The sequence below is a fragment of the Drosophila gunungcola genome, unplaced genomic scaffold, assembly GCF_025200985.1.
Source record: "Drosophila gunungcola strain Sukarami unplaced genomic scaffold, Dgunungcola_SK_2 000001F, whole genome shotgun sequence".
In the NCBI taxonomy this organism is placed as follows: Eukaryota; Metazoa; Arthropoda; class Insecta; order Diptera; family Drosophilidae; genus Drosophila; species Drosophila gunungcola.
The window spans coordinates 13,358,053-13,385,088 of NW_026453197.1; the positions used below are offsets into that span (position 1 = coordinate 13,358,053).

At 36.5% G+C, this 27,036-nt stretch overlaps 1 protein-coding gene and 1 long non-coding RNA gene across 2 annotated transcripts in view; one reads left to right on the forward strand and one right to left on the reverse strand.

Moving 5' to 3' along the window:
• LOC128263372 (tyrosine-protein phosphatase Lar) overlaps window positions 1-27,036 on the reverse strand; it is a 122,887-nt gene that overhangs the window by 87,851 nt on the left and 8,000 nt on the right. Inside the window, 2 exon segments of the mRNA XM_052998399.1 lie at window positions 7,992-8,272; window positions 19,170-19,244. Coding sequence (XP_052854359.1) covers window positions 7,992-8,088 — 97 coding nt within the window. The 5' untranslated portion in view covers window positions 8,089-8,272; window positions 19,170-19,244.
• On the forward strand, window positions 14,159-19,436 carry LOC128263394 (uncharacterized). The gene is made up of 3 exons (XR_008268438.1): window positions 14,159-14,932; window positions 15,943-16,035; window positions 19,343-19,436. It is a non-coding gene; the product is annotated as an uncharacterized LOC128263394 (long non-coding RNA).

Consider the following 27,036-nt stretch of genomic DNA (forward strand, 5'->3'; position numbering starts at 1 on the left):
TTATATTTCAGTTTGGTTTTATTAAATGCCCAATTGAGAACCAATATTTTATTAAATTCTTGTCTCATATTCAACGTAATATATAAAGAAATAGTAAGCAATTGTGAATTCCTCAAATTTCTCAAATGAATTTTCAGGAATATTGTTTATTGATTTTCTGTAATGCAATTTTGCTTCATATGGGAAAACATTTTGTAATTAAAGTTTCTTAGTTGTGCTCAAAAAATGACTTTCAATTTTGTATAAATTATTCCGGTCATTCAAATTTAAACACACCCACATATTAAAAATATTTTGTAATTCAATTTCCCCAGTTGGATTCAATAAATGTCTAATTGACAGCCAATATGTTGTTAAATTCTTGTCTCAAGCGTATTGCATCTTCGGTTTCTTGGCTTGAAGAAATAAATATTTTCCTTCTTCCCTGCGGCTTTTCTCTTTCATTTTTTCCCCCTTGTCTACATTATTTATGCATTTTACTCTCGGCTGCTGCTGTTGGCTTTTAATAGTTCTGCATGTGTGCTGCGCGTGTGTTTACCACATTGAAAAGTTTTCTTTGCAAAGTGCTTGGTACATACAAGCGCGCAAATATGCCAAAAAATATGCTACACAAAAATCGCTCAAGTGCAAAGTTTTAACAATTGAAAACTTCGCATGGCTGGCGCAGTGTGAAAAAAGAAAACGAAGAAAACTTAAAAACGCTTCTCCCCAAAGTAGTTAACTCAAAGTGTACGGGGGTGTCAAAGCGAAAGATTGAGGTGAGAGTATATTGGTTGAAGATTTTGTCTGAAATCGAGCAGACTTCCAAATCACATAAAGTTTAACATTTCCGGGGAATATATCATTAATCATAATCCTTTTTAATAGAAAATGAAATCTACATAAAAGCACAGCGTTCTTTCACAAAAAATGTATGATAGTCTTTTTTCGCTTCGTTTCCACAAAAGACAAAGTATATTTTTTAAATTTTGCCCATACCCTATCAAGTTTATTGGTTTAGCTTTAGCAAAAACAGCACAGAAAAACGCATAAAGAAAAGCGGAATGAAGGAAAACGCCACTAAAAACAAACTATGCAAGCGTTTTTATACGTTCTGCAAGTGGACACGAAGGAGGTAAGTCCTTCCCGTAGTGGTTCCTTTTCTCTGCTTTTTTTTCCCTCCCATTTCGGCTCTTTGAACCACCTTTCCAGAGCAATGAGGTGTGAAGATGAACTGTCGCAATTGTCCAACGGCTTTGTTGTAGCTGCAGTTGAATGCACATATATGCGCAAACAGGGGCTTAGCCACAAGGGGATATGGCAGTGGTATTGGGATTATGTATTGGCAATGGCAGAAAGATTCGATCAGATGAACTAGCTCAAAACAATTATTGTTCGCTTTCAAATAACTTAAAGATATTGAATTCATCTAGATTAAATTATATTTCTAAAAATTATTGTCCAATTTAATTTTATTCGTTTTATTTTCTTTGGTATGAATGCTAAAAAATAAAAATAACCTATATATTATTTTTGTAAATAATTAGTAGTATCACCATTACATTAAATATTTACAAAACTAACTAAGCGCCTTAAATGAAAGATGACAAGTTCTCTGTTTACTTGTTTTAAGCTCCGCTAAAACGAAGAAAACTTTTTAAGGTATTATTTATTAAATTTGTATTTCAAATCCAATTTAGGTGACCCACTCTCCACGGAATTTCCAAAGCCCACGATGAGTCCCCTCTGGAATGCAAATTCTCAGAGCTACGCACATGACAACAGGTGGACAGCAGGACAAAGGACATCTTCTTGCCTTGACTTGGTATTTTTGTAGCGCTGCCTCTTCAGTTCTGGGTGGGTTTGTGTGTGTGTGTATCTGTGTGTGTGTGTGTAAAACAAATATCGCACTAAGGCGAAACCAAATCAAATGTAAAACCCGGTGTGTCAGCTGGTATGTGAGTATGTGCCTTGTGGTCCCAACCAACCGAACCGACCATCCCACCATCCCAATCACCCCATCCTATACCATCCTATACCATCCTATACCATTTCATCCCATCCCATCCTTTGGCATGCTCGACTTGGCTACACCTTTTGTGGAAATCCAACAATGTCAACTATGCAACACAAAAGCGACAATGCTGTTGCTTTGTCTGACTGAAAAGGAGAACGAAAGTGTGGCAAGGTGGTTGTGGTGCCCTTGTTGCTGCCGTTTTTATGTGCCACACAAAAATAGCTCACTTTTACCCCAACATTGTCCGCTTTCTCTCTCTACGTTGGTATAATTTGTTTTGGTCTTTCATGCTCACAATTTGCATTGGTGGCTTTTCCCCCAACTCTTGCTTACCCGTTCGTTTCCACCTGAAAGCGACGCAGAAATAATGACATTAAAATGCACATTATATTAAAGCCAAAAAAAAAAAAAGAGTAAGGTAAGGAAACAAAAACCCAAACAAAATTCTAGATTTTTCAGCGCGTGCCGTGCCGGTTTAACCCCTTGGCGTGTGCCCCACAAAAAAAAAAAAAAAAAAAAAAAATAAAGCGAAACCAAAACCAAACCAAACCAAACCCCAAAATGAAACGAACAACATGCAAATCAGCCAGCAAACAGCGTCAGCAACAATAACAGCCATAACTACAACTACTTCAGTTTTATGAGCTCCAACCTCACCCAAAACACAACCTCCACCCCCGCATTGACAATTATTAGCCCAGCCACGCCCCTTGTCGTGCTCATAAATTTTGTAATTATTCCCCTGCGTGCGGAAAGAAAGTCCAAAAAAAAAAAAAAAAAAATGAACAACACAAAATTAAGGGAAACCACACGCATGTCTAGGCCAAATATGGTAAAGTAGAAAGAGATGAGTTTAGATTGCTACCGGAACGATTGTTCACCTATAACTGTGCTACAAATATCCTTAAAGTGCTAACTCGCAAATGTTATTTATTAACAAGGCTAAACTACGATTTGTTTCTTTTAGCGAAATGTATATTTTCCTTTTAAATAAACTGCTTTGAAAACCATTTCATGTTAGTTGAACAAAACGTACATTTTCAAAAACTTAAATTCTTCATTTTTGTAAGTAAACTTCCTTTATAATTTAATACGCTTTTTATAAACTTTTTTTTTTCAAATTTATAACATATACATTCTTAACATACCCCATTACCATTACTTTAATCACAGCTCTATACAATTATAGCTTTAAGCTACTAAAAAATTCAAATTATTATTACTCTAAAAGTTATTACTTTATACATACACCCCCAATATACTATATCAGTAGAATAAATAATAAAAAAAAACTTTTTTTTACGCCGCCATCGGCACCCTTGAAAGTGTGCCTTGAATATTTCATTTATTCAACTCAAACTCCCTAATCGATTAAATTGGTTTGAGTCACATGGGAAAATTTCCCGAAAAATATTAATTAAAATTTAACAAAGTCTGTTGTCTTAGGCCAAGAAGCCAAGACGAAGACGAAGACGAAACGAAACGAAACGAGCGGGAAAAAATTGTTTTATAAATTTAACTTAAAAGGCTTGCGAGTCACTCGGTAGCGCAGTGCAGCCATAAACATTAATTAAAAGTTTTGACCCTTTTTGCCGTTGCTCAGGGGCTCATCAGCTGCAATATTCATGCGCAGCCAGCACACACAGCTACAATAAAATGCACTCAAATTGTTGGTGTGGGAGAGAATAGAAGAAAAACGCAGCAGCAGAAAGCCCACTGAACTGCGGAGAAATGGAGAAAGGGTAGAATGTGTAGAAAGGGTAGAAAGGGTAGAAAGGGTAGAAAGCGCGGAAAAGCGCGGAAAGCCGTGCGGCCTCAGTGGCCTTATTTGCACGTAGCGCTAACAAAAATTACGAGTTAAGCACTTTTCTGGCCACGGCAAACATATTCTCGTCCACACTCACAGTCTTCAATCTCCGTGCTGGGTCCACACATGACTCATGAATCATTTAGCACACACTCCTCGGCCGGTTAACTTTTATTTTTCGCCATTTACATGAAAAGTGTTCGCGGCAAAATGTTCAGTTTTTCACTGCCCTCTGTGGCTCTTTTTTTTGTTTTTGTTTTTCTTTTTGTTTTTATGTTATTTCACTTTTTTTGCGGCTTGTCGAAAATATGACTGGGACATATGGGCAAACAATTGTCATCGTGTTGTGACTGTAGCTATCTGTAGAAGTATTCATGGCCGTGGGTGTTGGTGGCACACTTTCCGGCGTCAGCAAACGCTTGTAAAACCAAATGGACAAGTGCCAAATTCACCGAAAACACACCGATTCACCCCCAACAAGTCAAGTACGAGTTCAGCCAAGCATTAAATTAACATTTTTTCTAATTAAACTGGCCACCGAAAACGGTAAAAAAAAAAAATACAAAACTGTCATTTAGAAAGTTAAACGGGGAATGCAAGTATTTGCATAAAATGTTACTTTAAGGTTTTTTGAGGTATCTAATTTAAGCATTGGAAGTTATTATAACAAGAATGTTTACTTATTTTGGAATCAACATTTTATTAGACATTTTAGTAAAATCTTCAAACCAGTTCCATATTTTAAGAAGGGGTTTTCTTAATAAATTAAAACTTTGTTTAATTGCCCAGATGCCTTGGCAACATTATAAGATAATAAGAAAGCATCAACATTGTTAGGAATTTCTATTAACATTTCAACATTGGTTTTCTTTTCAACATTGATAAATATGGGCTTTTTGCCAAAAATACATTTGGCCATTTTAATAGGCCATAATTAGCCCAAAGATATAGATGGTCATTTTCAATTGTCAGCAATGGTCGCAGATAAATGTTGATTTATCTCAAGACGGCCGACTCCACTCACATTAATGTGTTGACATTTTGGGGCAGCCTACTTTTGCCCTTGCCCACAAAATATATAAATAAATAAAAAAAACTAACAGCCATTTCGGCGAAAAACGAAGGAAGAGAAGGCCTTGTTGTAATGAAAAGTAATAATATTAAATTAACAGAACTCTCGTGAATTGTTGCCGCTTGGCCAGAGACAACCTCTGGGAAATGGGAAATGTGGAATGGTCCAAAACCATTGCGGGATTCCCCCCTCAGAGGTCCACACTATTTTTCGCTAGGCCGCAACAAACATCTTATTTATGGTCTCGCTTCTCGTAAAAATTTGTTATTTAGATTTATGGCGCTGTGCTCTTTGTTGTTGCCAACATATATTTATCTTTCTTTCATTCCGTCTTTTCTTCCGCCGCTCTTCTTATATTTTTTGTAACCCACTAAGTGGGAGGTGGGGCCTCCACTCATTTGCGCACTGAAATTTTAGAGCCACTTTAGCTGGTCACTTGTCCGGCGAAAAAAAAAAATGTGATAAATGTCAGGACATTATTATTGTTGAACAACTCAGATATATGCGAATCGTGAGTATTTCTATATGGGATGTTTGCTAATATAATGATATTCGGCATTAGCCAGTTGCACGCGCATTTTCTTTAGCCCATTTGCCATTTGCCCAACTGCCAGAAAAGAAGCAATTTATAGGCGTTCTGACTTTTATTGATCTAGGTCTGCTTTCCTTAAATCTTTACTTCTATACTGCCTAACACTTTTCAGCTTGGAATCAAAGAAAATCTTAATTATTTGAAATAATAAAAAAAAAACTCTAAAGGTATGCAACATATTAAATACAATTTGTTTTTAATCCAGAAGTTTGATAGTTTCATTGCGAAGGAATGAATTCTTTTAAAACCCTAGTAATTTTTGTTGAACAGCAAATTCTTTAGTTTTAAAAAAAACGTTTATAATTTTATTAATTAATACTTAAAATAAACCGAAAGATAAAAAGTCACCAAAATCATATAGCCATAGGAAAACTTTTGGAATTGATTTGTGATTGCCTGCCTTGGAATTCCCTTACCCCACCGATTATTCTCACGTCCACTGTTTAATTACCATTCGCTTGGCGAACTCCATCAAGCCGAAAGTTATCAATTTCGGATTACTTTTCCCCACAAGAGCAAACACGAGCGCAAATCGACTTTAACCATATTTCATCCAGACACTTTTCCGCCCTCGCGTAGTTTAACTTGCGGCTTTTGGAGGGAAAACTTTTGCTATATGTTAATTATGGCTTGGCATTTATTTGCGGCTTAATATAGCATATAGCATATGGGTGTACGCACATATAGTTTAGTGCCGTTCGCCTCTAAATCAGGAAGCGATTTTCCCAGGCCGCCGCCCTGAAATTTGCTGTCCCACATTCCCATTTTTGTTTTTCTAATTTTTTTTTTTTCGTGCTCTCGCTCGCTGTCTAAACGAAAACTTTTCAAATTATCGTAGCATCAACTTTTTCCTCCTTTATTTCATTTTTTTTTTTTTTTGCCGCTGATGAGTGGAATGAAAGGAAAGCAAGAGATTGGAGCATTGGAGCCTGGAGTTGCGGCAAATTAATTAAAACTTGTTGCAAAAACCAAAAGTGAAATCAGTTCCCTTTGCGTGAAATATATTTCGGTACTGGAGCTGGACAGAGCGCGCCAGTGGAGTTAAGTCGGCAATTGCCGAGCGGGGCTTTTGTGTCATAATTTCCAACAAACGACAAATTAGCTGGCTAAAAGTGGGCGGACGGAAGGGCCGGAAAAAAAGTGGTAGTGGGCTAGAATGATGGGGCGGCCAAAAACCATTTACATGGCAAACAGCAAACAGTTTTGCATATGTTTTTAGATACTTTCCCCTGCAATGCTGTCCAACAGTTTGTCGGTCTGTCAACGCCCGAAGAGCTTCGGCAGAAAAACAAAAAGGGGAGCACACTGAAACCAAAAAAAGAAAAAAAAAAAAAAAACACCAGCAAGCCGCAACCCGCAACGAGTTGTACAAACATTTCACGCGGCAAAGTGCCGCATAAATTTCAATTTAATGCCACATACACAAAAAGAGGTGCGACAAACTGCAAACTGCAGGCTAACCAGGCAAAAGCAGCAACAGCAGCAGCAGCAGCAGCTCCAGTAACGACAAAAAATAAAAAGGCAACAAAACCAGAAAATACATCAGGATGTGCAATGTTTGTGTTGCCTGTTTTTCTGACTCTGTCCCCTGCAGCTTGTTTATCGCTTCACGTACCCCCGTTCCCGCTCCCGTTTCCCATTCCCATTCCCGTTTCCCATTTCCCCATTTTCCCCCTCCCTCCCTCAAAAATGAAATGAAGCGTCTATGAAAGGTAAGTGCCACGGCGAGTGGATAGCGCCAGGAGGCAGAAGTCAGCCTCGACACTTCCACAAAAGGCCTTGGCGCAAAATATGAGGCACATTTGACTGCAATTCTGAAATGTCAACACTTTGATTGTTATTTGTTTTTCCTTTCTCTTAAGTGACGAAAATGGCTTCAGTGGGGGCGGATTGGACTTAGGTGGCTTAGGTAATTGAATTCAAAATGTATGCAAGGGCAAAAACTACAATTCTGTGATCACTAATTAGTATGAATATTCGAAATTCTAGGCAGAGCTTTCAAGGGAAATCGGAAATATTCATTTTTCTTTTTTTATTTTTGTTTTAATATATATATATATATATATATTTGTATAAATTGTCATAGTTTTACTAAACTGAAAATCTCTTTGGAAATTTTTTTTCTTACTTAAGAAAACTGTGCAGCAACTATCGGCGTCTTACTCCCTTTCTTTTAATTATAAATAATAAAGTTTGTTGCCCGGTTTTGGATTTTGCTAATTTGAGCTTCAACTGATTAAAATTTCTTTCTTTATTTTTCGCATGCTTGAGTTTATAAATATTATGCTCGTTCAAGTAAAATTTAGCACTTAAGCCGAACGAACTTTAGCTGAAATCCAAGTAAACTCAACTCCACTTGAAAGTTGAACTCACTGGCTAGAATGTTCAAAATTAAGAGCGAACTTAACGTAAACTTAGCCTAACTTGCGTGTAATGTGGCGGCATAAATACCGCAAAAAAAATGTCAAGTACTTAAAAAAGTTCTTCTTTGTTTTTAAGCGTTGTTTCTTATGCTAATACTTACGGGCAGCATCGACGATTGTGGGCGTCCAGGTGAGCAAGAACAACACTAAAAGGCTGGAAGCTGCAATTGGACTGGCTGCTGTCATCTGCAGACCCATTATTTCGATATATTTATTCGTCGGAAATCGGGAGGGGTCGACAGTCGATGATATCAAATAGCAACAACAAAGGTTAATAACTTTAAATGCTTTTATTTACACAGTACAGGCTATGTCGCTGTCAGACTTACTCTTCGGCTGACGGACTTACTCACTCACTCGCCAAATGGCACTTTAGCTTTCGCTGCAGGTGCCAATGCAAAGACGATAGGAAAAATCAACACAAGCAATTTGTTCAAAGTAGGTGTTTTTTGTTTTATAAGGTTTTGGTAGGTGTGTTTGTGTCAAGGGTGCGTGTGTGGGTTTTGTAATTGATTTTATATTGTTTTGTAGTCGTAGTCAAACATCAAGTGTTTCAATCGTTCGTTAAATACATTTTCGCAAGCCGAAAATCATCGGATATTACAAGGTGTGTTAGTAAATGCGATGTCATCATCATTATTGGCATGATAGCAACATGTCGTATGCGTTATAAATATTTGCAATTGTTGCCGTCACGTCGCATTCAGTTGTAAAATTTGTTGTCGTTGTTGATCACACATATTGATTGTTGTCGACATTTTGTAGTAGTTCCAAACGCCAAGTTTATAACAGTCGTCGTTGCGATGATATCGCCATCAATTTTATGGTTACCATGTGGAGGGAAGCTGTTGTTACTTATCTGACCAAATACATTTACCTGCCTAAGCTTGAACTTAATACTTAAAGAACTCTTATATTTATATCATTTATATCTAAAATATAATCTGAGATATGCAGTTTATTCTTTTGTCTTATTGATTTATTTATTCTTTTTCTGTTGTGATTCAATGCTGTTTGCCGGTTGGATCCTGCAAAAAAACAGGACACACAGAAAAAAGGGGAGAAAGAGGAAAAAACCATTGTTAAGGATAAAAGTCAGTCGACCTGGCTTAAATTGTCAGAGACCTTTGTGTGTGGTTTTGTGGCGAAAGGAAAAAGTGAAAATCCGTTGGAATCGTTTAGCTAGCAAAATTCAACAACAAATATATTTTTGCCTATATAAATGCCTAAATAAAACAAAAATAAATACATTCGAGAATAATTTAAGGTGCTTTAACATTTAAAAACAATAATCTTCTGGGTTTCGTCAAAAGCCGATCACGAATTCTTTTGTTTCCTAATTTATGTTGTTGCAGGTATAGTTTAACTTAAAATCAAAATCTATCTCATTTTAACAATTTGTTTGTGACCAACTAAACAATTTTAAAAGAAAAATGAGTTGAAATTTATAAATGCTTAAATCAAATACTTAAAACTCTCTTTTCGACGAAATTGTTTGTTTGAGTATTGCAAATAAATACATTTTTCATAGTAGTAAACTCAACATCAAATCAAATTTCGTACCAACTACTCTGAATCCTAAATACTGGAAAACCTAATTTGAGATGTCATCTTAATTGGCTGCGAAATCAAAAACTAAATTACGGAATTTGTACTTTTGAAATGTTAGGAAAGAAATTCAGTTAAATGCTCCATTGTGAATAAAGTTAATCACGGTAAATTGCATCGGTTCCAAGTTCTTTGCCTAACGTGAAGCACTCATTAAGGCAATCACCTAAAAGCAAATCCCTCAAAGGCAAACCCAATAATTACAGTAACAGGAGCACACTCAGCAGCAATTAAAAAGTCAGGTTTAGCAGCCAAAAGAAAAACCCAAAAGTCAGGCAAGAATTGAAAGAGCCAGAAGAGAAAAAAAAAAAAAAATGAAAATAAAACCAAACCAAACCAATTGGAAGAGCCTAACAAATTTGCACCTCAGTTCATGAGGCAATACTGCTTTTGATTTCTTTTCTACCCCCGGAATCTACTTTGTTTACACCAAGTTATAGACCCACTTAGCTGAACGAAAAAAGCTGGAAAAAGCTGAAAATACCACGACTGCAGGTAGTATGTAGGCTGACCCCCACAAAATCCCTTGTCATACATTCATCCATCCACATACATACATATACATGCACTTGTAAAAATCAATTAAACTTTTCAAGTGAAGTTATAATGGTTGGCAACCCTTTTCAACCATTCTCACACTCTTTTCTGCTTGATTTTTTGCGGACTTTCGACTTTCTCCTATATATTGTTTTTGTTGCCACTGGCTGGCAGTCAGTTTTCTTATTGTTTTCATAGCCTCGCATCGCATCGCATCGCTTGGTTGTTGTTGCAGTTGTCAAAAGTTTTAAAATAATTGGATTTTTTTTTGGTGTGCATGTGCGAGTAAGTAAGTGAGTGAGTGAGTGAGTGAGTGCACTGTGAGCACAGCACAGAACAGCACAGAACAGCACACGAACACCGGAATGTTGACGACTGCTGAGGGACCGAAAGGTACTACCTTCCCAACGCCCCCAACTCATTCTATATAAATTAAAATTTCTTTGTTGCAAAACCCCATCGTCGCTCACACACCGACATACAGGCGGGTACTTAATGCAGGATTGCTGCAGTCATCCAACCAACGCCATCATCGCAAGTATTACCCAATTGTCGGTTGAAGTTTTCAACACCAAATTGTAAACGTCAACAACAGCAACAACCAGTGAAAGCGTGGGCGTGGCCGATCAGCCGTCTATATATTTATATATATATATATACTTTTATATAGCTCAGCCACGCCATGACGAACGTTTGGTAAAACGCTATTTGAACAGACAGAAGAGGGTACTTTGAAATTGTGTTTTTAGCTCAGACTCATAAAGCTCAAGGGAGTGGATTTAGTTTCACCATTTTTCTATTATCATTATTGAGCTCCCCATTTATCAGTAATTCGATCTATTTTTAGATCAACAATAACCATCAATATTTTAATATAATAAACAAATTGCCCTGTAATCTCACAGCACCCAATTAGCCCCGTAACACATATGTATTAGGCTTCGAATGATATATCAACCGATATCGTTTCAATTAGGTTAATGGTAGCCATAAATTTGTCTGTGGCTTCAAATGTTTTAGCTGTTGACAACAAGATCTTATGATTTCTGGTCACCACAAAAGCCCTCTTTAAATATGCAGACTATATCGGGTATTCATTATGCATGGCGTGTGCGCATTATATTACTATGGCACAGGAAAACGGGTTTTGTAACGAACCCTTTTTCACGTTTGACTGAAAACTTGAGTGAAAAGAAAATTGGTACATCCCTGCCTTAGCCTGCAATTTTTTTTCTTCTTCCTGGCTTTCAGTTCTAATAAAAACACTTGACACCAAAACGTGGAAAGTTTCTTAAGGCAAGAAGTGAAAGGCATGTTACGTTAAGCTGTATAATACTATTTTTAGGCTTTGAGTTTATCCTTAATGTGAACATTTTAAAACGAATTCACAAAGTTAAGGTAAATTAAAAAGTATTACTTTATATCCAAAAGCACTTTAGCAAGCATTAAGGAAGCATTTACATTAAAACTTCAATGAGCTTTATTAGTTTACAATTATACACAAAGAATTTTACTATTCAGTAATAAACTGATTGCTGTATAGTTTGCGTTTTTTAAACAATAAATTTTTTGATCGGATAGCACAATCATAAGACTTCAAAGAAAGCTATTCAGTTTATCTAATATTTCTGGCTTCTAAGCGTTTAAAAAAAAACTTTGTTGCTTTATGCTAGCAAACTAAAAAAGGTTTGATTATTATCCAATTCTTTGACATTATCGTACAAACATTTATTTTAATAAAAAATTCTGAGCCGTTTTACTGTTTCAAGGAATCACTTAGTTTATAAATTAAAATGAAATTAATGAGCTTTAAGTCTAACATCAATTTGCCAGTGCGCTTTAAATAAAATATAAAAACGGGTTTATCACTTGTGAGGTCAGCCCAAAAGAAATCTTAAATTTTCTTGAGCTCTTGCCAAGGATTTCCCATTACTCGCTGGGAACATAACTATGTCAATCTGCAGAGCCCACTTTCCGCACACACTGCAGTCCTTTTTTTTTTTTTTTTTTGGTTGCTGAAAATCACTTCGCAGCTGGTCCTAAAACGATTTTAGGCCGCTCCAATCACAAACACACACTCGGCACACACGAATCGGAAACCAACGAAAACATCAGCCACAACAATCCTTCTAGGACGCAGCGTTATTTTCGCACCAAACTGCAGATGGCCCCCAAGGCCCTTCCAATCGCAAAAGAAGAACTGTGAAAAATTGCCAACGGTTTTGCTTTAAGCCAAAACCAAGTATGGCCAAAGGCAGTAAGGCAAAAAAAAAATGTTAGCTGCTCGTAAAACTGCAAATGAAAATAGATAAAAAGTATCTGTCGATCCCGACCAGTAAACTTCATTTTGTAAATCAATTGAATTTTCAATTGTGTGCGAGCAAACTAAACCAAGCCACGACGAAACGAGGGAACAACAAAAAAAAAAAAGGTAAACATAAAAGGACAAATAAAGGAAACGACACTATTACTGAAGAAAAGATGGGGAGGACCCCGAAATAAAAAAGATTTTCCTCCCTCTGCAATCGTTTCAATCTCCATCTCGAGAAAGAGACAAGATTGGCGTTACTTATTAGCTGGTCCAAGCGATAAGGACTTTATCTTTATTTATACAAAAAATAAAGCCATCCATCCAGGTCAACACACAAACACAAACACAAAACACAAACACACACACAAAGGCTCTGACTTTGATAATTTTCTTCTTTAGATTTTACCGATTTTTCTGCCAAGGTAATTGTATCGTCGGCTTCAGTTGTTCTTCGTTAATTATGTTTCACGGGAATTTTAGCCCAACTTGTGGGTGGTGTAATTACAGAAAAATTTTAACCGGCTTGCGGCAAAACACGCTCACAAAAACAAGTACACATACGAGTACAACAAAGGGGGCGGGGGGAGCGTTGTAGAACCGAGGCAAGCCGAAGACTTCGACGATTTGGTTTTTGCTTAACTTGACTAAAATCACTTGTGCCGGCGTATTTCAATAGATTTTCTCTTTGCTATTTCATTATATATCCGTATATTTCGTTATATCACTTGAAAGTGGCTTCAAACGATTTGTTAAATTTTTAGCGATTTTTTTTAAATATATAAATATATAATTAGTTGTCGCGTCGCTTGTTGTTGATTATCGCACACGGTGAGTAGGACGCGCTCTGTTTCTTACACGTTCGTTACATCCTGCCAAATCCCGAAATTGTACTAAATACGTACAAAACTTTTACGATTGGCCAAGGCTCGGAGCCGCCGTGCTCGTGTTTTTTCTCGAGTCAAGTGTGTGCGTTTGTGTGTCGCCACTCGACCCGAAGTGTCCTTTGGCGAGCACGAGGATGCGCCGACCGAGTCCAGTGTGGTGGATTTCCCGAGAGAGCAAAAAAACCGAGCAAAATCGCCTGCCGAACGTGTGAGCGTTGAAAGAGAAAAATTGGATAGTGCCATCCACTCAAAAAGAAAGTTTCGCACGGAGCATAGCTGAGTTTCCTTACCCACTCGGAAAAAAGGTTAAGAGCATAAAAATTGGAGTGTTTTTATGTAAGATGTACAGCTCTGTCTGTAGAAGCTCTGTCAATTCCAGCTAATATATTTATCTCAAACAATAGTATTTAGTATTTAAAAATACAGACACTAAATAGAAAAAACTTTTAAAATTATTAATAATTTTGACAGATTTTTTAGATTTAATTTAGAGCTTTTGCAATATAAATAACTGATTAAAGAGACCAATCTATAATAAAATGCCTTCCTTAACATTGAGTTAACACTGGAGTGCCCAGGAAAATTCTCTTGAATTTTAAAATACATTTAATCACTCAGTTTTATCTCGTTAGACACAACTCAAAATAAAAATTTGAGTCATTTTAGCTGGGATAATCGACTCGTTTTTTGCAGACCTTAAGAGAAATGGCTATCATGAGATCTGTTAACTCATTTAAAAGACTCAAACTTAACAGGGGCTTTTGTCTCATTACTCAACTCAAAATCGGATTTGGAGCAATTCCAGCAGGTACGTGAGACCAAAGAGAACAGTTTATGATGAGCTAAGAGCAGCTCAGTCTTTCCCAGCAAGGACGCACTCGAAGAGAGTTCGATGAGTTTGAAAATGAGCTTTCAACGATGATAAATCGGAAATGTTCGTTTTTAACACAGCCGAACTCACCGACGAAGGTGAAAAACGAATCGCGTGCACGAAAAACCCGCCATTGACTTTGACCGTCGTTCGCCAGTCGTCAGTTTCATCTGGAGCGGCGGGCAGTAAGCTGAAATCGACTGAAAGGACGCATCGAACAGGACAATTCGCAGGAAAACCGAACCAGAGCAGATCCCAAAAATACGAGAACCAATTGTCGTGTGCTAATTTTGCTGGGTGGCTTACTTTTTGGCGCGCTGCTGCTTTAATCCTGCCGTCTAAGTGAATGTGAAATGTGCCAAGCCAAGTGACAGTTGGCAAAAGCCAAGAAAAGGAGAAAAGATAAAGGAGAAAGGACAAAGGACAAAGGAGACCTAAACAGATGGAAACAACTTGCCGATGCTGATGTTCAAGGCCCCAGGAGACATTTAACATAATAAAAACGAACGTGTGTGGCATTTTTGTGTTGCCTCTTGGCCAAGTTAACTCCTGTGTATGTTTGTGTGTGCGTTTGTTTAATGCTAATATCACATACACTCGCCCCCGCACACAAACTTACAAACAAACAATATTGCAAATGTGTGCGTCAGGCAGTTGGCAAAAGTGTCGTAAATCGTTTAGACAGCGCAACGTGGCCCAGAAAATGGAGAAGAGGGCCAAAAACGAAACGATATGTAAACGACACAGCCGCCGTGGGAAAAACTCGGAAAATGCCCAAACAAAAGGCCAAGAAAGTGGAGGATCTGCCGATGAACTGCATTTGTTGCTCATGTGAGTATCCCGCCACAAAGATATTATTACTTTTCTTTTTTGTTTTTTTTTTTCGTTACATTCGCGCCCCCTTGTATTTTTATTTGTTTTTATTCGGCTTTAACGTGGAACAATGGGGGAGGTGTTCGGAGTGGTGGCCGTGGCGTAATAAATTTTTATGTGCGATTTCTTTTGTATGCGAGTGCGTTTGCTAATAATGCCACAAAAATAAAGGGGCTGCGGGACTGTCCGTAAAATTGCTACAGTACAATAAATGCAATTAGAGAGTGATAAACATAAAAATCGAACTGATTAATTTGTTTAAGTGCCACATAAATAACACATAAATTCTTCTTGAAACCGCGAAATTAGGTTGTTTGTCAATCTCTTTACCATATATTGTTTTTTTAAAATGTAAAACTTATAAGTTAACCTCTGTTCAGAAATTTATTTTTAACATCTGAGATTAAACGGATATTTAGTTAGTTACAAAATTAGAAACTCACAAACGAAATAGACATTTGACATTTGAATTTACTTTTGGCTGGCAAAAATTTTAAAACAACAAAAAACGACTTTAAATTTTCGGGCCAACCTATTGTTTGTTTTTTACTATTGAAAAACAATTACCATATCACCATTTATTAGGATTAACAACTTTGCCAGCCCAATCGGCATGTTCATACATATTCGCTTGGAAAATATGCAGCAAAAACTAAAATGAAATTCCAGATGAGAATGTTCGATGTCAAATTCATTTGCATAAATATTCGGTAAAAGATAAAACAGAAAAAATATATATTTTATTTGTATCCCATTTCGAACCTAAAAACTTTGAATTGCAAACAGAAAAAAATGTCTCCGCTATCAATGGCAAACAAAATTAGGAAAATGTAAAAGCAAACAGTATTAGCATTGACAAAATTCTCCACAGAAATCAGAAATGAAGAATAATTTATATTTTCGCAATTTATACCACATTGACAACTTTGAATTCTTTTTAAGCCAAACATTTTTTTTCTATCTTTCAGATGTCAGCATAATAGGGATAACAATTCGAGGTAGAGTTTAATACTTCAATGACTGAATTATTTATCTATAAGCTTCTGGATTTTGTATAAAAAGTAAGTATATTTGATCTAATTTTACGAATTTATTGTACACTTTGTATATTATTTCACATCGAAATTTAGATGTCCCAATCGACAGGCCAGATAACTCAATTACTTTTTTTTTATTGACATGTATTATTTTACAAAAATTTCACATCGAAACTTAGATGTTCCAATTGACAGGCAACATAACTCAAATATTTTTTTTTGATCGACATGTGTTATTTTAAGCGGGGCTAAACATTTTCGCGATTTACGCAATTTGAAAAATAATTTATAATCATGAGGTTAATGCCACATAACATTGACCAATTCCACAAATATAGTTACAACTTTTTCAATTTTCAATAAAAATTCAATAAAAAAAATTGTTTTTCGGCGTTAAATAAATACTTGACAAATCATTATTTAATTTAATTACAGAATTGAAAAGTGTGCCTTAAACAGTTTTTTATATCAGTTCCGCTTTAAATGCAAATAAAAATGCAAATTCAAACACACAAGTGTTTTCTAAGCTTCTACTTTTTTTCTGCTGTGAAAATCTTTGTTTGCAATTTCTCTTAAAAAATAATGCTTCGCTTTGAACACAAACATTTTTTATTCTTTTTACCGTGACAAAGTACACATCAAACCTTAAAAAGAAACACGGATTTAGAGCGTTTTTCAATTATCTGTGGCGAACTACACACTTTGTTCACTCTAAAACGTTTTCTTGCAAATCCCTTTGGGAAGGAAAAACCTTGTCTTTTCTGCACCCAACTTAGTCTTCAACAATATGTCACAAAGTGTTGGCGAGCCAAACTGTTCGCCGATAAATCGTAAAAAATGACAAAGCAAGCAGAATAGAGGGTAACGCAACAAGCAAATGCACTCAAAAGGGGAATCTATAAAAATTCCCAACAACATGAGGACGTGTTCATTGATGAAATATGCGCCAAACAAAGCAACTTTCGTACATTTGTTTTTTTTTTGGTTTACGATCAAAGAGTTAAGTAGGGAAAAGTATTCATAAAACACAAGTTCGGTGTAAGAAGGACACCCTGCAGCAGGCACGTAGCAGCTTGCTACTTGGCGTTGCATACTTTTACGCGTCTCTTTAGTATTAATTTGCAAAGGTAACCCGCATCCAGGTGAAAGGATCGTGGGGCTCATTATGCATGCTTGTCCGCACGTAACTCCCACTCTGTCTGCCCCCCGTCGACATCTCAAAAGAACAGATGCCCCGATGCCACACACATCGAGGCGGTGGCTCGAGTTTTTGGTTCTGTTTCTGCCAACTTTTACCAATTTCATTTTCAATTGACTGTCGACCAGAACACGCAGCCGGGCTCGGCTAACCACCAGCAATTGAGCGTATGAAACGCCAGAAAGGACCCAGGACCGGGCCCGGGCCCTCACAAAAAGTTTCTTCGGCCAGGACACCAGGACTTACACACACAAACACACACAGAAGGACACGCACAAAGAGATATCAGCAGAGATACAAAGATTTTTTTTTGTTTCGCCCAAGAATCCTTTTCTTTCATTTCAATTTCGGTGCCAGAGAAGTTGCCTTCTGTATTATACTACTTATTTTATTTCAAGCGGAAGGTACGTGTGTGCCTTGCGCAAACCATCACATCGATCCTGCCTTATCCCTTAGAAAGTTTTCTGCGAAATTACGCCACGCACAATTCATTTGCAAATAGGAACAGTTTAATTTGTTGCTTTTGTGTGTGTGCTGTATGACAAGGATATCCCTGACCGGTTTACAAAGTTTTTCAAAGGGCCCGCATTCGCCCCCACACACAAAAGGCTTCTTTATGGGAATATTGCATTAAACGAGCCGGCCCACAATCAAATCAGTTCGATTGGAGGCCTTCCCCTCCTACCAAACGCAGTAATTAAGCCAGGATATCTCGTCCTTTACGGAGCAGCTCCAAATAACCCCAACACATTCCTAGGGTCCTTTGAGCGAAAGGCAAATATTCTTAGGCAACTGTTGGCTGCATTCAATCCATAGTTGTCAGAAGTCTAGACACTTGAAAAGCTTTCTCAAGCATGCCTTGGCACGTATGCGAATTGATAATCGAAAAAAAGAGGGACACTAGAAAATAAACCCCTTGGGTTGAGCTCAGAGTGAGCTAAGTTGTTGACCGGATTTGACAAGCCCCGACAAATGAGCAAGAGATGGAAATGTGATAGCCAACTGAAAAACTTTTGCATGACTAATGTGAAAAAATTATAATGTTTACTACAAATTTTTTGCTGGCCACTTGATAAAATTTTTACCAATAATCCAATATGAATAACCCTCCTCAAAAACGAATAGGGAAAGTTATTTTTGTAATAATAAATAAATGTTTCATTTTGAAACGAATTTTTTAAATTTACAGATTAATTAAACTCATTACTATTTTACTTTTAAAAGTGAATTGCAAAAGCAATTTATGATTTGAACAAAAGGCTATTAAAGCTAAGAAAAAACGTTGAAAAAACTCTATTGAATAAAAAAAATTATTACATATTATTTAAAAAATAGAATACAACCTAAAAAATAACACAAAAATTTCTTTAATTTTTTTAAAAACACCTACCTCAATAGTTTAAATTTATTTTGTAGCTCTCAAACTTTTCACTATTGTTTAAAAATGAAACAAAGTTGAAATATGTTTTTCTGGTTTTATATTGTTTGCACAAAATCTAAATAATAATGGGTGTTTTATTTATTTATGTGTGACACAATTCTCAAAAAGGCTGTAAGAATTTTATAATTGTTTTTTTCTTTACACTTTAAATCAAGTTAAATCAATTGTATTGATTACATATATTCCAAGACGGCAATAACATTTTTAACAGACGGCCAACGGCTCATCCATATTTTGTTATTTGGCAAACAGCATTTTATAGTTCTACACAGTCAAATTATTTATAAAGAAACAATAAAAGCTGCTATTTGTTTTAATTGATTATTAAAAAACTTTAAAATAAGCCCTTTATAGTAGCTTCTTTCGAATTCTGAAATATAAAATAATTTTTTTGTTGTCTAATTCTTACTGATGTTTTTTGTATATTCTTAAGCTACTGCATATCTCTCAGTTTTATACATGATATAATTAGAGTTCTTTAAATATAAGTACCTGCATTATTAATGTTATAATACTCACGTTTTGAAACATAACCATATTTTATATTTCTCTGTTCTCTCGGTGCTACAGAAGTTTTCGCTTTATTAACATCACCTATAAATAAAAGAAATACAAAAAAATATATTTTATTAAGTGTGAATAAACATTTGTTCTAATTTTATATACGTATTTTCATTCCCTCTTTATTGCAGATATCTCCAAGACGACATTGATGTATGGCCTTTCAACACTGTGATAAATATAAATATTGCCATAAATAATGCAATTTTGTAGAAGAAATAAAATAAAATATACAGTCTATAAAAATAACCTGAATTGTGTTCTTTAATGGAAGGGGGTTGGGCCTGAGCCAAGGTGTATTCCATTTAGGGGTCACAAAATGATTGTTATTATAGGCTCTTATTATTATGATTATTATTGTTATCAAAGCCAATGTCAAGCCACGGCAAAACCGCAAGAACAGGGACAATAGTCAAGGAGCTCAGCAGGACAAAATCGAAAAGCCAGGAACATTGTCAGGCATCAAGGTATGGAATGGAAAAAAGGAGGAGAACGTGCTCGACACAAGATGCCCACCTTCACTTCATGTTGGTCTCAAAAATTTATGTATTGTTTGTTTATTTGTTTATGCAGTGCTCTTCTCCTGCTTGAGAATCTCAAACATACACAGACACCGTTTCTGAGTTTCTTTCTCCCCAGCAGCAGTTTCTCATGCAAATTTATACACCTTTGCAGGCTGGCATAATAAATATTGCCCAAAAATATATATCTGGTTTCAGCGCCTTTTGTCTACTTTACGCTCTGTCTGCAGCATTTTTTACTCCCCAGTTGTCGCCTTGTCACGTGTCGGCATCATTACCACACGTACAAGAATTATTTAAATAAAAAAGGAATATATCGTTTATAAGACCCAGCAATTGCCAACACCCAAAAAATAACGTAGAATTGCAAATGCTCTTTAAGACCCAATGAAAGGGTCTCTAAATGAGATAGATTGAGAGGCATTTAAAGAACTCCCCGGTGGACAGAATGGGGGAGAAAAATTTAAATCACCAGTAAATGTTTGCTATGAGCTGAGCTAATTGTTCAATATTTGTGGCCAAAAGCAGCTGGCACTTTGGTCCCTTTGGGAAATGTGGGGGTAAATTTACGACACATATTCTCGCCTAAAACTGGGCAACAAAACATGCCAAGCATGTCGAGCCCAATCGTCCTGAAAACAGTCTTCTCTCCATCCCCCCGTCCCCCCATTATAGACCCCACCCATATGTCCGCTTCGCTTTCCCCATAAGCGTCACAGTTAATTTGTTGACAGCTTTGTTGGAAAAGCGGGCTGGGCTGAGCTGGTCTGGTAGCCAAGGAGGAAACGGAAACGTTGGGCGGTATAATATGGCTGCAGGACACATTGGTGGACAACCAGACAAATGTCGTCCTCCGCTGGGACTACAAGACGGAGCCATGTAAAGTGTGCAAATGACCAAAGAGAAAAGCCTGAGAAATATCAGGGCACAAAATTGTAATTAGTGGGGTGGCCATAAGGCGGACTGCAATGTTCGACATTCCATATGGATTTGTGGGCGGCAGATAGACGACAGAGTGCTAAACCCGATAAGCGCAATGCAAAGTTTTAAGGATGGCAAAAATAATGTTTATGCCATTTTACTTAATTTGAAACTGATACTGATTCAATAAATACTTTTTGAAATAAAATTAATCAGAGTTGTAGTTTAAATTCTAAAATAAGCGACAATTGAAGGAGTGCAAATTTTATTTTATCCTAAGATTCTGACTTTTATACCAACCTACACTTTGATCACAAAACGTAACAACTTCCCACTCGAAAATCGACAATAAAAAACCTTAAACCTAGTTATAAATAAATAGAAAGTCAATCTACTTTTGTGCACCATTATATTTTGATTTGATTATCAGTTACCAGAAACGGAAACCTGAGCGAATCAAACATATAGATGACCACCATTTTATTTATTTTTTAAATACAATTTGAAGTGGATATCTCAATTGGTGTTTGGTGCAAAAAGGTCTAGTCAGTCAGTCAGTTTCGTTTACTGTGATGTCAAATGCCAGCATCAACGTCGTCATCGTCAACTAATTGGGTTTTCGCCTCCTTCCACGAAAACAAAAAACATTGCCGTATATTTTTTTTTGGGGAAAAAACAGAGATGAGAACAAGGAAGTGAAATGCCAAGAGGTGAAGATACAAAAAAAGCAACGTGAAAAAAGATTAAATTTCCTCGTTACGAATTTCATCTGAGCTGCAAAATAAGAAACCGAAAATTGCGACAAAAATGAAAATAAATATTGAATTATTGATATACAATATCTCAAACGAGTATTGAGTGCCGGCACACGAAGTAACAAGGTTTTTTTTTGGGGGTTGGTGGTAAATAAAATTGACAAAAACCCACATGCACATGTATATATATACATAAATGGGTTCTTATTTAGAATTCAGCTGACAATTTACGCTTTTTAAACTCAAAGGTTTGATGTATTAAAAATGTGAATCTTTTGACTTTAAGTGCTTGAGTCTGGCCCACTTGACTTATGATTTGACTAAGTGGCATCAGTAAAATCGATTTCGCCGAATAATATAAACGATAACTTATTACTATATTAAACATTTTTTTATTACATTTTTTCGCTATCTTAATGGAGTACACTTTTAAACGTTTGTTAATCTCTTGAAATTCCCGAAAAAATAATTTTCTGGAGGGTACAGTATATTTTACTCTCTTGGCGCAGCTTATTGTCAACTCAAATATTTGTTTATTTATTTTCTTACGTAAGACGCAGGTAGCCCATCGTTTCCAACCCTCCAACGTGGCTCAGCATGGGCCCAGGCTTATTTATTTTTACGACGAGTGCGCTTTTCTACCTTTTTTTTTTTTCTTATTTTTCTTGGGGCCCGCAACAATATTTTGCATGTTTGCATACAAAATATCATATTTGCAGAGATTGTTTCATTAAAAAAAAAAGCAGGTGCTGCTGCTGTGCACATATTTCATCTGCCTACTCTCCAGCGTTGAAGGCTGCCCCATCCTGTAGTACGTGTTTAGCTTTAGCACCTTCCTTTGGCTGCCAAACGCCTACACATGCGTGAGTCATAAAATGGTCATATTACCAAAATAGCAGTAAGTGCTACGCCAAGGAAATTGGTTTCCCCACGCACCAAATATTGCCGGTAGTATGGATAGGTATATGTATATGTATATGTATATGATAGGGTGTAGTCAAAGGGAAAATGCCTCCTAGTTTTGTATGCTGAACAGGTGGACTTCACTGGTAAACTCGTAAAAGTTTCACCGATTTCTGTTGTATATTGCTGTGGCTCAATGCATTGGAAACGCATTAAGCTAAGAGTATGCCCGCGTTTAAGCTATAAAAAGAGCGAAACAAATATTGTGTACCAAATAATAAGCTACAAAAAAAAGGAAGGCTGTGGCAAACGACTATTTAGAAGTTTTTTTAGTCCTTACTAAGCATACAAGATAATCACATAAGTAAACTTGGGTCAACCAGCTTTTAACTATTGTATATAAATTTAAATAAAACTAGAACGAACTCCAAAAGATTCTATGACTTTCTAGTTGCTTTTAAATAATCAGTTCTGTGATCTAGTTGTTAATTTTAATTTTTTAGCAACAATGTACTATGTTGTCATCATTGTGAGTCTATTGATGGTGCATAAATGTTTTAATAATGTATTTTTGTTGTCCTTTTTTTAATAAAGTTTTTGTCAGACCGTGCTTTTGTAGCCATGAATCCGATATTTAATTGAAGTACCATTTTTACTCATTAAAATTGACTGCTCTACTTTATTCACCGTATATGGAGTACCATCCTCTCTTCTAGCTGAATATAAGTTAAAACATTTCCGGTATCCTGACACTTACTCTTCCTTTCACTTAAGATGTCAACGGCTACCCACCTGGCCGGTCGACTCGGACCACTCACAGCTAACCCCTGCAAACACAATGTTAGTCAATTATTTCGTTGACAGTAAGCACATAAAAATACAAATAGATGACACCCAACGACAACGAAGCGTAGAAAGGTAGCAAAAAAAAAAAAAAAACAAAAAAGAACAGAGAAAAGGACCACGAGGAGTTTCAGTAATGGGTTTGAGGCATTCGAAGGCATGTCCTGGTTCCACTGGCAGGCTACGATTTGTCGCTACCTTTTCTCTAATCTATATTTTGTTGTTCACTTGCTGCTCTTCTCTGCCTATGAAAGGGGGACAAAGGACGCACGCCTTTATCGGAGATTAAGTGCGATGACATCGTTATACTCATAGTCGCAGCCATAGTCGCAGTCATAGTCCCAGTCTTCGTTAGTTATATTGTGTTGAAATGTGCTTACAGGACATTAATTTCTTGCACCTGGCATTAAGATAATTGTTGCCTTTTGTTAAGCGATGGCTAGGCGAGATAATCAAGTCGTAATTTGGCAATGTGTTGCTGGGCCTCTTGATGGCATAGTACAATGTGTACACGAGTTTATTCGGGATGGCCGGACAGTCGAAGAGGACGATTGGTGGACGTTGTAGCAAATCAATCAAGATCGAAGGACGCTACAAGGACTTTAAATTACCATTAGTTAAGTACAATTTAATTTTAAGGTAAATACTTATAGAAATACATATACTTCTAACAAAACTTATTAAATATATAAGATTCCCACAGTTTTGTAAAAATAATGATTAAAAAATTGTTCTAAAATTCGTAAAGGAAAATAAATTCAAGTTTAAAATTTAAATTAATTTTATATTTTTGCCTAATGATTTGTTAGCTTTTAACCAAGTTAGTTGAAAAATCTCTTGCTATTTTTATTATGATACTATTTGATTTTCAAATCTTCTTTCAAAACACCAGATATTCTGTTACATAAATGTTATTTATTTTCACAGGTAATTCATTTTAATGAGAGTGGAACCACAATTTATTATCCATTACGAAGAAACGTCCAAAACCAAAAAAAAACCAAAAATTAATAATAAAGAATCATCACATCAAATGTAATACGACAAAATCAGCATTTAATGGGATGGAATTTGAGAGGAGGCTGTCAATCGCTTTGAACTTTGAAAGGTCTCTCACCCACACACACACACACGCGTCCTGAAGTCAAAGCAATTTGGTGTAATTTAATAACAAAATAATAGGAAGCAATGACTTAAAAAGGCTAAAACAAAAGCATGAAAAACAATGCGAAGAGGGTGACTATGAGGGCTGAGTGTGCGTGTGTGTGTGCTGTCATAAAATAAAATCATAAATTATGTGCCTCACTTTTGAGCACTTCTTGTCATCTGCGCCAATTCAGTTGGACGAGTGGCGATTTAATTTTTTGGCTGTTGTTTGTTTCTTATTTTTTTTATATTATATATACTTTTTGCGTTGTTAACTCAACGGAACGACAAATGACTAAAAGCCGCCAACGAGCTTTTGCTGGGTCTGCTTAGTAATTGCTTATGAAATATGCATAGACCGCCTACTCTGCCATCATCTCTCCCCAGTTAGCAGAAGGCACGCACCCTTTTTAGCCGGAAATCTTTGGGGCCTTCTTGCCAGCCTTCAGTGGTTCATTTTTTTTTTTTTTACTTTTTATATATATATATATATGCCTAGATATATTGGGGAGTTGGACCAGCCTACCATGACATAGCCACTTAGCGGCTACATTAATGGCAGTGCCAAATGACTCTATCTGCCTATGAGTGTGTGTGTTTGTGTGTGTGTGTGTTAGCCGTAACTGAGCGTGTAACGGTAAATAAACTAATACAAACATTTTGCAGACGAAATGTTTTAGGCATAAAAGTGTAGCCGTCTTTCCTGCGTATGAAGATGTTACGTTATGCTTTTCCCCAATCCCCACTGCCTGTCGCTCGTCCACCGACTGCATCATGAATATTTAATGCTGACATGTACAAAGTATGGCGCATATATACGAAAACTTGTAACTGTACATCAACAACATCTGAAAGGGAGGAAATGTGCCACCGAATGACAAGAAAAATTACAAACGTAACAAGAAAGTTTCGCTTTTTTTTCTTCGTGCGGCTTAATTTTTCTTTTTCCCCCAAACATTGCGGGTGAAATCGAGCATATAGCAGCGAGATCTTTCCAAGTTCTCCCGAACAAGAGTTTTGATGCCTCTTTTAGTAAAACCAAAAATAAATTAGGTCAATACTAGTCTTGAAAGATTACACTATAAGGCTTTATTGTTTTAAAAATGTTGTGAAGTTTAAGCCACCATAGTTTTAAAAAATAAAAACTTTGAAAATATACTAGAATAGCAAGAGGTCCTAGTTATTAATCTTAATTTGAATATGGCCATTAAAACATCCATTGCTAGACGAAATTAATTATAAACTATTTATATAGTTTCATATTATTCAGCCACCTTTAGGCAACTTTTTCGGTTCAAATACAGAATGTTTGCATAGAGTAATCTATACAATTACTTTTTTTTTTTTTAATTTAAATGGGAATCAAAAAGTGGCAGATATTCATATAATAAAGCTCAAGAAATTAACAATCAGAAAATAATGAGGCAACCATTATTTGGTAATCCAAAGCCAAACCCATAATCAAAAACATCATTCGCTTTGAAATCCCGTGACGCTGTATTAAGAACACGATACCATCTACTAAAACCCACAATTATAAGCGCCCAAATCATCAAACTAAATTATGAGAGTTTCAGTTGAACGTGAAATTTCCGAAACTCCAACAAACACACTCACACTCGCCGGTTCCCAAAGCAATTTATACATTATACACATACTAAGACAACAGAACAATTTAACGCTTTAATGATAATGATGTATGAACAAGGCAAGGACAACAAACAGAGGAGAAAGTTGCACGTGTGTTAGCCTGCCTTGTTATTCCCGGACGATATTTTTGGCGGCGGCAAAGACGAAGGAGAAGAGGTGAACCATCGCTTAACAAGCTAATGTGCTTTTAATGGTTCCGTTGGTTCCGTTGGTTCCGTTTTTTGGCCCAGCCTGATTATGCCACTTCGGGCAAGGGAGGGGCCGGCCAAGGAATACAAGTAAAATATACAAATAATTAAAATTAATTATCTTGCAATTAGTTTACGATTTACTCATTAAGCTGAAGGTTGAAACGTGGCGGACGATGCCCAGAAAAGTATGCAGCGCCTTTGTTTGTTTGTTTTATTTACCTCACTCCCGCGCACACACCCACACACACACACACACACACACACAGAGAGACATACTTTGCCAGGATACAATGGATGTATGGAGGATAATGGCTATGACAATATAATTATGAAATTAGTGCTCTAACATTTCAATTGAGTTGTTTATTTGATTTATGTGCAATTGCACAAGCAAATGGAATATGACGCCCACTTAGCATGCTCTCAAACACACATACAAGTACACACAGAGGCAACTAATGACATTTATTACGCATACGGCATGTTGACTCTGACAATTATACTCAGCAGGAGCCGGCCTTCCTTTTATTGACATTTAACACACTTTCCATCATCCCAGTCATGTTCGGTACATTTTTGCCCATGATTTATGACCAAGCCTTGATTTAACCGATAGGTTATAAGCACTAAATTGTTTAATTTTCACTTTTCGCTGTTGTTGCCTTTTCCCGCACATTCAACTTAAATGTATTCGGGTGGCATCCCCCTGACTGCCCGACTGCCTGGGCGCAAAGTAAAGTACTTAACCGTCTGCTTGTTATTAAAAGGCAAAGCTTAAGTGGCAAAGTCAAGCTAATTGAATTAGCCTGGCCCAAACCCCTTTGCGCGTGGTGCGTGAAAAAAGCAGCAGAACGGCAACACAAAACGCTTAAAAAAAGGCAACAAGAAACGCTAA